Source organism: Strongylocentrotus purpuratus, unplaced genomic scaffold, assembly GCF_000002235.5.
Source record: "Strongylocentrotus purpuratus isolate Spur 01 unplaced genomic scaffold, Spur_5.0 spur5_scaffold_21, whole genome shotgun sequence".
In the NCBI taxonomy this organism is placed as follows: domain Eukaryota; kingdom Metazoa; phylum Echinodermata; class Echinoidea; order Camarodonta; family Strongylocentrotidae; genus Strongylocentrotus; species Strongylocentrotus purpuratus.
In genome coordinates this window covers 10,700,360-10,714,162 of record NW_022145607.1, presented here as the reverse complement: position 1 = coordinate 10,714,162, position 13,803 = coordinate 10,700,360, and the positions used below count along the sequence as shown (strand labels likewise).

At 39.5% G+C, this 13,803-nt stretch overlaps 1 protein-coding gene across 1 annotated transcript; it reads right to left on the bottom strand.

The window, feature by feature from the left end:
* Nucleotides 1-617: 617 nt before the first annotated feature.
* Nucleotides 618-8,181, bottom strand: LOC585651 (frizzled-9). Its single transcript, XM_011666096.2, is given in 2 exon segments — nt 618-6,685; nt 6,688-8,181. Coding segments are annotated over 2 exon segments (1,830 nt in total). The 5' UTR covers nt 6,881-8,181; the 3' UTR covers nt 618-5,048.
* Between the last annotated feature and the right edge of the window lie 5,622 nt (nt 8,182-13,803).

Here is a 13,803-nt window from a genome sequence, read left to right as displayed (position 1 = left end):
GAAGAAGACAACGGAGGGGGGGGGGGGGGTGCAGTGGGCCTAAGTTAAAGATAGAGTTGAGTAAATCAAATTCTTAGTCATGCGATTGTCTTGCGAAATAAGAAAGGTTTATTTTTTATGTAGAATATAGGAATAATCATATATTGTGAGCCTTTGGAATCATCAAAATGATCAGAAATAGACTCAACCGGGCTAAAGCCGCTAAATACAACATACAATGCCAGATACCGCAAAGAAATGTGTTTATAGGACTACACACATACATATGACATTGGAATTTGGTCAAAAGTTTTACGCTATTTCAAAATATGATGAGATTTCAAGAGCAGTAGTTTTCACATGACATTGCTAAATGACAATCTTTCACATAAGAATTAAAAAAATAATGCAAAAGCTGAATAATTATTTTTCACATTTGTAAGAACTCGATCTTCTCTTTAAAACCGAAATCTGAAAACCACATTGGGAGTGTCATTATAACAAGCCATAAAGGAATAATGAAAAATATGGCTATCAACTTTTTTCAGGTTGTCCTCGAAATTTAAACGGTGATTGAGACACGGCTTCACACATCAATCCCTTAATTACTGACAAAAAAATAAATGGACACAATTACAAACAGTTAGCTTTGTTGTGATATTTAAGCATGTATTGTGAATGGAATGCCAGCATTGTGAGATAAATTACATTGGTTTGATGATTACTTTATCAAAGGTCAACACAAACTAAATACATAAAATAAATACATGTATCGTTTGCAACAAAAAACAAGATCAGAGTAGTTATCACTTGTATAATGTATACATGTATTTTGAATTCTCATGTCATCTATAACGAGCCAATTTAAAAAACAACAAGGTATCATGTCATGGCAACAAATATCTGTCATTTGGTTCATTTCACTTCAAGTAACCACATGTATTGTATTATTCTGTAAAAGTATGTTTGACATTCGAGAAACACAGTTTTCAACCGTTAATAACAATGAGCAAAAATAAGATAATTTCCTGGCACCAGCTCAAGCAAAATGTAATTGGATTAGGTTTAAAACAAGTCCATATTAATGTGGATTTAAAAAATTCAAATGCATTTCCAAGTCAAAATCAAACTCGAAATATTGATTCAGTCACATAAGGCTTAATAGTTGCTTTTTGTGCACAGTGATACTGCATGCAGTCGCAGACCTGTTAAGCGGCACCTTATACTGTGTGCAATATAGTACAGTGTGTCGGTCGACCCAATATGCATTTGAATGCAGGGGCGGCTTTTGTGCAAGAAATGACTTCTAAATCGGTTTTTTCATTTAACCTTGTCATTTCTGCCAGTCGGGGCAATAAAGAAGAATCGAAGCTTGATAAATGCATTCGAGAAAATGGCTGTTCAAAGGGGCTTGTTCCAAAGGGCGAGCAATTACACTGCGATAGAGGTTCTGACAAAGGTGAAATAAAGATAAGGATGTGTTTGCATTGTTTTGGATGACTAGATTATGTAGCCAACGTTTAAAAACAAGCACTTGTAAATCGTCACAAAGAGCGTGATAAAACAGTGAAAAAAACCGTATCAACAAGCAAATGTAGCGCACACCAGTACAAACATAAATACATGTACATGACAAATAATTTTCGAGACTAAACCATGACGGCTGCTCGTTAGTTCAATGGGTTCGGCTACTATTGTTGAGAATTAAAAACAGCCCATCGCATTCATTTAATACAAAATTATTGGATACATATACTGTAGTTTAATGAATTACAACATTTGAAACCAACATCGTATTGCGATTGGTAATGAGATTGTAACATTTTAAAGCAATCAAATTTTCAATCGTTTTTAAATGTTTAATATAACCAATTAACCATCGAGCAGGGGTATCCAGAAATAACCAAAAACGTGACATGAGACAGGGGCGGCAGGGGCTCATTGATTTACACCATCGAGCAGACGTATCTAGAAATAGGGGGAAGTGTCATGGGGTGTGGGGAGGGGGGGGGGGGAGAAGGGTGGGATGATGTACCCCTTTCCGTACAGAGTCACTTGGAAAATGTTATTGTTGCTTTTGGTTTTTTTCCCCGGCCTTCGAAAATGAGGGGGGGGGGGTGCCTTAGCCGACCCCATTGTATGTTTTATACGCCATTGGTATAGAGTTTACATGAATAACATTCTCTTGCCGGTCTAATAACAATGTTTTAACCTTCAAAGTCCGACTCCTCGTCGGTGTTTTATTTTAAGTATATATATCTACTTAGCAACGGAATTCACCACCATCCATGCACATTTCCACTCACAATAAAACATATCATTTGTAATGTTATATATTTTGAATAATAACGCGTTTTACTAATGAACAAGTTACAGAGACGCTTGGATCATGATTGAGAAGAGCACGATTCGTGTTCGTAAATTATATATATCCATCGATATAAATTATACCCAGCTCAATCAGAAAAAGCTCATATCAATTATGGAGATTCATTTGGTTGATTGCTCTCCCAAATTAGTTCATGAATCAATCTCTATAAAGGTTTAAGATCATGCTGTGAATTTGTGAAAACCTAAGACCTTGGGGTTGCAATTACAGATCACGTAAAGGGCAATTGTATTCCAAAAATTCGTATTAAATACTCGGATCAGTAAGGGCTGAATGAAAATCGTTACCTATATTTATGCATTATTATTTCACATATATGTATGCATTATTATTTCACATATATATCGCAGTATTTCGAACACATTACTTTTCTTCTTCTTGGACACGACCCACACAGATACGTGTATTAAATTATTGTGGTACGGATCATTGTACACTAGCACAATTATTGCAAATCAAGTTGACGATTAGATTTGTATGACTCTGTATCTTTTGTATGCAGGTCGACGACTTTTAAAAAAGATTAAAATCTTGCTTCGTTTCTTGAGCTTGGGACAGAGTATTCATAATTTTCGCATGCGATTGTTGAATTTAGGAGTATATAAACAGGATTATATCGAAAGCAGTATAATGAACCATATTCAATTTCAATCTATATTCAGGGATGTATGAAGGCAACGAAGTAAACTTTGTATATTCAAAATAAATGACATTCACAATTCATTAATAATGAACATTGGTGGGTGAGGATAATGAAGCTCTACAGTTCTTTAAAATAAATACTGTGATGGGAACCGATAATAACATTGTAATATTTTTGCCTGGGAGATAATAATGTCAATTAAATTTGAATTATATAGGTAATTTCCGCTTTCCATTACAACAAAGCGGCAAAAACCAACAACACTGAAACATTCATGGGCACCATGGCAACGATGCTGACATCAAATATGACAATTTTTGCCAAATTTGATTTCAATACCAGCCGTGTTTTGATAGGGGCTGCAGTCGAACAAATAACGTGTCATTTATTATTCGTTATCGGTTCTTTTCACTTGATATACAAAGACAGCCGCCCCATGACTCGAGTGTAATGTAGCTAATGGAAATACATGCCAATGGTCTATTGATTTGTTATCGGCGGATGCTTTGTAGTTTTGTGAGGGCGGCAGGGGGCCCATCGAAAGTGACCGAACTAACTGATCAATGTTTAATAAGCAGATAGTCTATTTGAATTGATTAGCTAGTCGAACTATGTTTGTGTAATGCACCTTTATTCTCCTGCCAATGAATAGAATGACATACTGTGAGAGAAGTGTGAGATATTAATTGAATGATACCCCCAGCACTTTTTTGTTGTACATATAACGAACGACCAGGAGGAGAAATATTCTTGATAAAAGAAATAGGGTCAGCGCCTATCCAATCGTTTCTTATTCAATCAGTGCTGGTGGTTGGCAAGGCGCTTAAGGTTTGATTCCAAAATCCTTTTCACAAATTATTTTGCATCTACTTGAGCGGAAAATCCATAAGGCTTGGATATTAAATGGCAACAAGAAAATGAAAATGAAGACGTGGGGGTTAAGGGGAAATTGAGAGAATTGAAATAAATGAACAAGAAAACCAAAAGGGAGTACGCCATTGCTCCTGAAAGGACCCACTTTGATAAAAATCACAGCGGGGTGAAAACGTTGGAGTGGCGTTGTAAACGTATACAGGTGGCCCAAGTGTGAAATCCGGTTATACCAATGTCATTGTCAAGTGGTATTGGGGTTTACGCTGTGGGGATCAATTAAGGCGTGAACAGGGAGAGGGGGTCAGTGAGGTATGAAATTCATTCGGCCAGCTTTCAGTGAGTTCTTTTCAGCCCTGGAATCGATTTGATAACTCTGATTGGATGCAGAGGATTAGGAGGATGATTCGAAGACCAAGTCCAATGCCTCACTTCAAATGAAGAAAACAAAAATGGGGGAAATTAAAGGTGGTGTCGTGGATTTGGGAGTGTTGAACAAAAAATACACCCTGTGAGAGGAAAAAGTATATCGTGTATACTTTCATTTCCCGATTCCCAATCTAAAATGTGAGCAATCTAAACAAATAGTAACAAGTGTTTTAAAGAAAAGGGTGGACATAAATCTCACAAAACAAAAATAAAAGGAACTGGGTGTGAATTTGGGAAATATAGGCAATAATAAAACGAAAACAGATTGTAACCTTGCTTGAATGCTATTCGAATGCCATTTTCCAAAATGAAAATTCTAGCAACCTCAACAAACATAGTAGACCATTACTATTTTAATTTAGCTAAAGTAGACCTCACTTCATTGGCAAACTCAATAATCTATCTGCATAATTTGACATCGTATTCTTAAAACACAATTTGCAACGTATAAAGAATCATTTCAGACAACAAAACTGTCCCATTTTACATGCAGATCAAATAAGTACAAAATGCATCCTATAATACAGTCTCAATGTAATCACATTACAAGAAGCTATAAAAACGAGATGTCTTTTTTTAGATTTACACGAAGGGTCGACAACGGGAATAATAACATGTGGCCGTTGTCGTAAGAAAAACCACTCGATGGTTTAATAGCCGTTTGCGAACACAATATACATTTAATCTCTCTTTAAAAATGAAGGAAAAACTCTTTGGAGTGCGTATCCCTTTCAAGCGTCATACAATGGCGCTGCCTGCGTTCACAGAGCTGTAAACGATCCCCGTGCTTCTGTTGTTGCCATTTATTGTTGGGTACTTCCCCCGGGGCGTCGTGGGCCTGTTTTCTTTGTTTGGCGTTCCCCCATTTGGAAACTGCTGCTGCTGCTGCTGCTGCTTTAACTGCTGCTGTTGAAATGACGATTTTTGTGCTGGTGAAAAAAGGGCACATCCGCCAAGCCATTTCTGCCACGATTGCACGGTTTTTGAACTCCAAATCCACATGCCACTCGTGATACCCACGACGAGTAACATGAAGAGTTTCACTGATAACACAGGGACGGACGGGATGGAATAATCCATGGGGGCGCAACCCCCACCTTGTTCTGGGGGCAGGGGTCGACATGGGGCGTGCTCCGCTACAATCCTCCAGTATTCCATGTTCGATCTCTGGTAGAAATAGCAAGCAATAACTGCAGTGGCAGGCACTGTGTAGAGTACTGAAAAGATACCAATGCGAACCATTAGCCTCTCCAACTTGTCAATATTGGTGCCGCCATTTTTCATGACTTTGCGAATCCTAAATAAGTAGAAAAATCCCGCAAGAATAAAAAGAGTCCCAATAGCGAAATAAATAAAGAGCGGGACGAGAACGTAGTAGGTAAGAACGTCAGGATCGTGGTTTCCAATATAACACATTCCTGTGAGTTCGTCTGCGTCGAGTCGACGTTTGAAGAGGGCGATGACGGCCTTTAAAGCTGGCAAGGCCCATGCCACGACGTGGTAGTAGCTACTATAAGCCGCTATCGCTTCATAGCCCCATTTCATTCCCGCTGCCAGGAACCACGTCAACGTCAGGATCACCCACCAAATCGACGACGCCATGAAGAAGTAGTACTGAACCAGGAACACGATGGTGCATCCAGTGCTGTCTAGTCCTTCTTGAATCAAATATGGGACACCACTTGACGTCTTCTCGCAAGCAACGGCCTGTGGTCCGACGATGAGACGAACAATGTAGGTGATAGAATAGATATTATAGCACATTGATAAGAAGATGATGGGTCTTTCTGGGTATTTAAAACGACCTCGATCGATGAGGAAAGTGAGGACGGTGATGGAGGTACAAACGAAGCACAGGATGGCCCAGACACCCATCCACATCTCCGTGAATTCCTTGTCGGATCGCTGGAAGTACACGTCGACATCGCACCTCGGCGCACAAGAGTTCGTCTGCGAGACGAAGACGAACTTCTGAGGATTGGTGCAAGTTGGTGGCGCTGATGACGATGCATTCGATTCCCTCTGTCCATCTCCAGCGGATGGGCCGGATGGGATGTTATCATCAGGCCCTCCGAAATTGAAGTTGGGTTCGTAGGTCGGGATGGTGTCTCCGACATCGGCGGTGTCGGGGGCGACCATGCACAGGTCTTTTCCTCGAGGTAGCTTGTCACAGTTCATACTCTCAGGCCAGCTGAAACTGAAACGGGCCATCACCGGCTCACACTTCCGTCTCACATCGTCACACATGCTCTGACAGGATGGGATGCGGATATCAATGTGCTCGGAGCACATCGGTGCGTACATCGAGCACAGGAACAGTCGAAGATGCTCGGCGCATCCGACGACGACCAGGGGATGGAACTCGTGAATGCTCGGGCTGCTTCACTCTGCGTCACGTGTCCGAACAGATTGGGCATCTTCGTCATGTTATACCCGATTCCTTGACAGAAATCAATGGTGATCCTCTCGCAATGTCCCTGTGTGTTTCCATGACGCACACCAAGCCCATAGCTGCCACAACACCAACCCCACATCAAGAAAACACGAAGGATAAGGCTCCACGTTGCCATAACAACCGATTGATTTCCTCACCAAACCTTCAAATATCCCCCGTCAGAATTCGAAATCGTTCTCCATGCAATGTGAGATGACTTTAGCTGCGTTTATAATCAATCTCAGTTCATTCACCGCGACGATAAGTTACTTCAAGCTGAATTCACAATCGTTGGTATAATATAAAGCTACATACTCAAGTCTCTCATGTCTGTCTTACGTTTCCTCAAATTGGGGTTTCACCTTGAAAGCTCTCTACACGCCACTCGGGGTATCACTTTACAGTTGATCCCGCTCCTATTTCACATGTGTTCCTTATTACGAGGTCTCGACGCTCACAAATCCTGGCCTGCATCAGAAGAATCCTCCTCCTCCTCCTCCTTCTCCACCCACAGCACGCAATCTCAAGTCGAGTTTGATATAGAGCAGAGAAAACTTGAAATTAGTTTTAGCGCCGATTTGTGATCACACGTCTGTCTGGTTTGCTTGTCGCGCACACACTGTTCGAATGGCGAGATGAATTAAGCTGTCGGCTTTTTTTCTATCCAACGTAATCCGCTCAAGCATTCACAACAAGCTCGTTGAAATGAGAACATCAAGAGCCACCGACTTGAATGAAATGTAAACGATACGTGTAAACCGTTAACCATGCAATATAACACAGTCTCATCTCGTGTTTAATCATATGCAGCTCCGTTTTCGACTCGACAAACGTTGAGGAACATTATAGGGTCAATATTACTCCATTCGGTATATGATACAAGTCAATAATAGTTACTCCTCGAAAGTGCGTTGGCTTTTTGCTGTTATTAAAGAGAGAGGTGGATAGAGCCTCGGTAGATCATAAAGTCATTTCGGACAGTGGATACATAGTCTCCAGCATTCCAACCGAATAGTTTCTTCCCATCCAAGCTCAGTTGCGTAGAACTCCAATTCCAACTGGAAACAGCAAGAGAAGATGCATTATAACGGCGAATATCATATACCAGCTCTGTTTGTAATAAATAAGAAGGTTACAGACTGAGGAGCCGCGGTGGGGTTGGCAAGCTTGCAGGGAAACAGTGTAGCCAATAAACGACCGACCAATGACAGAGCTCTGCGCCTGTTCTCCCGGGTAGAATATTAACTCGCTCCGCACAGCTGGGGTCGTGAATCAACGTGCATTACGGGAGAGGTCACCGGCGGTAATAAAAAAAAGTGTATGTAGCGGGCAGGCTCCCCGCGAATGAGGAGGATCTGTGGAAGTTATTACAGTATTCCCTCGAAATCCTGAGGGGTTTTCCTCTCTCTTCTCTTTCCCTCTCTTTATTTTCTCTTCTCCCCGCCTCTCTCTTTCTCTCCCCTCTCCCTGTTCACCTTTCCTCTCTCCTACGTTTTCTCCTGCTTCTTTGACTTCATTGTATTAAATCCATTTACAAGTTTGATACTTGGATTACATAAAGTTATTTTGTCAAAAATTACAATTTGATTAGGTTCATATTACCCTTTCAGTCATTCATCTTGGCTACTTTAAAAAAAAAAGAGGACAACTCAGGACAACTAGCAATTGTGTAGAATTGCCCTCTTTTAAAATCATCGTTTTCTTGCTCTTTAGTACTTTACCTCCCCATCCCCTTTTCTTATTCCCCCTCCCGGTTCTCCCCGTTTCTGTTTATCCCCATCCACGTCCTATCCGTTTCTGTTTTCAGTCTACTTTTCATTCTCATCCTCCCTCTGCGTATCCCCCCCCCCCCCCCCATATTCTTTCTCTCTAACTTTTTATCTTGTTGTGTCTTGTCTCCCTGTCTCTGTCTGTCAATATGTCCCTCTCATCCTAACCCACCCCCTTCTCTCCTTTCATCAATCTTTCCATCCCCCCTCTCTCTCTCTCTCTCTCTCTCTCTCTCTCTCTCTCTCTCTCTCTCTCTATCTCTCTCTCTCTACCGCATCATATTATCCAATCCAAACTTCCTCGAAAGAACAGAAAGAACAGAGGGGGCGTTGAATCACAGACCACGATGACACACCGTCTTCATACTTTCCTTTGAGTGGACATTCCATGGGATTTACTTGTAATATCATACAGGCCTCTGTCCATGTTGAGTGTCTGACCCATGGGTCCATGGTTAGACCATGGACCTACTTGGCCGAACGAGGGGCGAAGCCACAGGGAGCACAGGGGAATCTGACCCCCCCCCCCCCCCACACACACACACACCAATCCCACAGAATGATAAAAGGGGAAAGGGGAAACAATGTAGAAGAAAAGAGAAATGATAAAAGAAGACGATAGGTACAGTACAGTAATGTACTCTCTTGAGAATCCTCCAAATATCTTCGACTTTAACCCAGCCCCCCCCCCCCTCCATCTTTGAATTTGTAAGAGCATAAACGATTTTTATGACAAGGTCCAACATCGATACGATATACTGAAAAATGTGCCGGAAATCTGATAAAATAAAATATTTCTTTTAAGTGTCTATGATGATTCCATTAGCTCTCCAGCCATTTATTGGTTTTCTTCTACCATCAAAGGTGTACGTAATATAGATAATAAGTAAATATATAGGCCTAATTTATAAAGGTAAACAGAATGATGGCATAGCTAGATAGCCAAGTTACATTACCATATAGACAGAAAGAGAGAACGATATATAGATAGAAATATAGACAGGTAGATGGATATATAGATATATAGAAAGATAGATAGATATTTAGATAGATATATAGATAAATGGATAGATAGATGGATAGATAGATATCCTTTAAGTTACTCTGAGTAAAATATGAAAGTACCCTTCTTATGCTCTTTCATTCTTACCCATTTTAATGTGTCACATAATTTGTTCATAAGGACCGTCATCATCCATGTTGGTTGGGTGCAAAAATGAAAATACAAACAAGCATACTGATGTACAGAGAGTTTTGGAGACGATTTGTTCCATATAGTAAATGATGAAACATATCTTCCATTAAAATGATCGAGGAATATAAGTGATGCAAAAGTATAGTTTTCCTTCAGCTATGGGGTCATCTTTATCAAATGAGATACCAAGGGTATAACATTATTTGGGGTAATACAGTGTATAGTGACAATATTTTATTGTTACCATCAGCGTTAGTCAGGCTGGGTGATATGGAGATGAGAGAGGGAGAGAGAGAGGGTGTGTGTGTGTGTGTGAGAGAGAGAGAGAAAGAGAGAGAGAGAGAGAGAGAGAGAGAGAGAGAGAGAGAGAGAGAGAGATAAGGCTGAGAATCATTCACAAATAAGTTTGAGCATGGTTTGAGGAAGACAAGCGGAGAAATATTTATATCCTTGTATAAATCTTACAGCCCCTGATACTCTTTTTTGTGTGCTAATACTTTGCGCGCTTTGCGTCACGCTGTTTCGCATTGTTGGTACTTTTAAATCCATTGGTATCATACTCTACTCTTCTTTTCACAACAAAATATCGATCTCTTTTCTTAGATTAATCATCAAAATGGTGGAATTAAGACGTATCTGGTTAAATTTTCCAACTAAACGTCCTAATATAAACCCCTCTTACAGCATCCTCCTCTCGCACAACACCTTAATTAAAATTCCTTTATCGCCAGGCCAGGGATCGGTGAATGGGGCTGGGGCTTAAAGCTCAATTCTATGGGATGAATGGAGGAGGGAAGATGAGCTTGTTAAAGTGATACCCCGGCACGAATCAGCCGACTTTGTCCCTGGTTAGCCGTCACAATAGACCGAGAAAGCTTCGTTTTGAAAGGAAGGCTTTTCATGAAGAACCGGGGAAGAACCAAGCGAGCTGACCCTGGAGACTAAAAGAAGACCCTAAGAAAACATAACCATTGTAAGAATGCCTGTTGGTATATGCAGTTTGAGGGATCCGGACGCCCAGTCAGAGCAAAAAGAAAATTATTGTTTTTAGATCTCCTTATCGGCAACGAAGTCTTAGTATCTCTTTGGTCAGAGTAAATTTATTCCCCAAACAGAATGTTTTGGGTCAATTGATTTCAACGAAAATTAGTTTGAAACATGTAAAATTGAATATTTTGTGACTTTTGTCACAGCGAGGAAGGTTTGATTTGAGAACTTTTGACATTCCATGTATATCTATGCTCTGATAAGTCTGAATGAAATGCTCCCAAGCTGATGAAATGATAAATAGCGTAATGATTTTCACATTCGAAAAATGAATACCCTCTTAATATTATTGTTTCAGGTATCACTAATGTCGTATGGTTCATGCCATTTGCTATTTCATCTGAATTATGAATTTAATTTAATCTGAATTATGAATTTAATTTAATCTGAATTATGAATTGAAAGTGATCTAGATTTGAATTGGATTTAATCTGAATTGTGAATTTAAATTAATCTGAATTATGAATTGAATTGAATTACTTAGTCTGAATTATGAATTGAATTTAGGCTGCATTTTGAACTATCGCATTTCGTGTTATCTATGTTCTATTATCTAAGTCAAATGTACTATCGTATTGATGTTTATAATTTGTAATTTTGTATTGACATGCAATCGTAACAAATTTTCAATAATTGGACAATAACATTTTAATTGAATTTTTGAATAGAATTGAACTGAGCAATTATAATAGGATCTTTCGTCAACAGGTATTTTGAATAAATTTGAAATCACTGAGCTGGGATACACGATTTAAATTCGCCAATATCAGCATGATAGCATTAACTGCGTAATTAAAAATAGAAAATGTATTGATCACAAAGACTATGGAATCTTTAGAAGAAATTAATTGAAAGATCCGAGATGAATTCCTCTCAATAAACTTTGTAAATATAACAATCTACAGTGTAAGTGCATGTGTGTAAAAACCAATGTAAAGTCAACGATTTCATTTAAAACGAACTACATGTGTATCATCCCACCACCTCCCGAATTGGACTGACGGCCATTTTCTTCTTTTCAGATATACCTGTGATTGTAAGATTGATCTCTTTTTACCCGTGTTTGTTTCCCTGTCACTGCGCGAGTAAATCTGAAAATTGACTTCGACGTATAACATTTTCAATAGCACCATCATTTTCATTATCAAAGAAAAGCAACCGAGACAGGCTCTGAATAGACACTGCCACTGGAAGCTCTATAGTAGAATGTAGACTGAAGATAATGGGACTGTCTTTTTGTTGCTCATCGTTTTGAATGGTTTAACAAGGCTGTACGTAGGGCGTTATCGAAGGCGCTGTTTTTGTCAGACAATGAATGAAAAGAGTTACTTTCGACCGTATACGTTAACCACAATTATGGGGTACTGCTAGACATAATGAGACAGAAGACGCGTCGTGTGTCTTGATATAATGATGATGCTTGGAAAGGGAGACCAGTAGCGTATCTACAGGAAAGCACCGGGGCACATCACCCCCCCCCTCCAAATCGAGTGTTGAATAAAAACTACGAAAAGGGAGAAGAAAAGGGACGTTTCCAGCACCCTCTATCCCCAACCTAACCATAAGTCTTAAATTAGCATTTCATTTCCGAGTAAGAGTGTTGCCCCTAATCGTCCCAGTGCCCCCTTCCCCCTTATCCACGATACGCCACTATGCAGGACGGTGCGTTTTATACAAGATAGACATGAATTGTTCTTTTATTTCGTTTAAGAAATTATGTACTTATATAGTGGAGATACTCTTTAGGACAAATTACTCTACTTTACCGTAATTCGTTCAAAGGGGATGCTGTGTAGAAACCAAACACCCTCTCAAGTCTAATATCCTCCTTGGTTAGACCCGGGTTAGACCTCCGGCAAAACAAAGATTTTAGATGAGGGCAGATTTTGTAAAAGAGGAGCGGGGGGAGTAAAATTCCGGGGAAATCCGACAAGCCTCCACCCAAAGACTACCACAATTTTAAAACTGTCATTTGGCTCGGGAGTTTAAAAAATAAAGGGGCACGTTCCATAGGGGTTATGTACTTGCCACTTAGGTTTCAAAGGAGCACGGGTGGGTTGCCCCCCCCCCCCGCTGTCCCCTCCCCCACCCGCACCAATCAGTATTGCTTTTGCTCATGAATGCGGCCTCCATAGGATTTATCACTGTATTACTGTTTCTGACCTCTTGCTTATTTGAAATAATCTTGAGTATCCTTTTACTTCCTTAGTAGCATTGAATTAATATTTTGGTATCAACATAATCAGAGTATTGAAATAAATGTGCCTTCCTTCATTTTTGTCTAATTTCGAATTATTTAAATTTCTATGCATAAGGAAGGAAACATATAAAGATAATGTCCAATATACAAAATGAAAGGACACACTCATTTCAAAACACTACATAATAATATAAATGAAATCAATGACACTTCAGAAGACCGTGCTAGTCTTATCGAGGCTGTTTCCATAAAATATTGAAAATGCTCCTGAATTGAAAGAAAGCTTCATTTCGAGCTTTTATATTTACTGCATATTCATAATTATTATTGTCCAATATGAAATGTGTAGGTTTCACGGTATACAAACGTGGAATATTAGTTTTAAAAAGTAGATTTTTTTCATTCTCTAAAAGACCATAATTAAATGAAGTGGAAAAAAAGAATAAAGTACATGTACTGAGTTTCCAACGTCCACAAATTTCCAAGAGTGCAGAGACAAGTCATAAACTTTCATGAAAAATACTTGAGAGGGCACTCTTTAGGATCTCGGTATGGAGTTCACATCGGGTTCTGGGTGACTCGCATGGCCCTGGCCTGGTATCAAAATAAAACTTATACCAGGCCAGGGAGAAGAGAGTGTAGTTGTAAGATTGCGATTTCATGAAATATCAAGTATCTGTCTTAACGTACGTATCAAGAATTTTTCTATTCAAAGTATCAGAAAATGAGGACACATTTTTTAGTATTTAGTCATTTTCCTCCAAATTCAAATCTTTTCGTTTTTCTTCTGATCTTATTTTATTTGGCAACATTTATTTCCTTATGTTATGACGAATGATTTTTTTCCC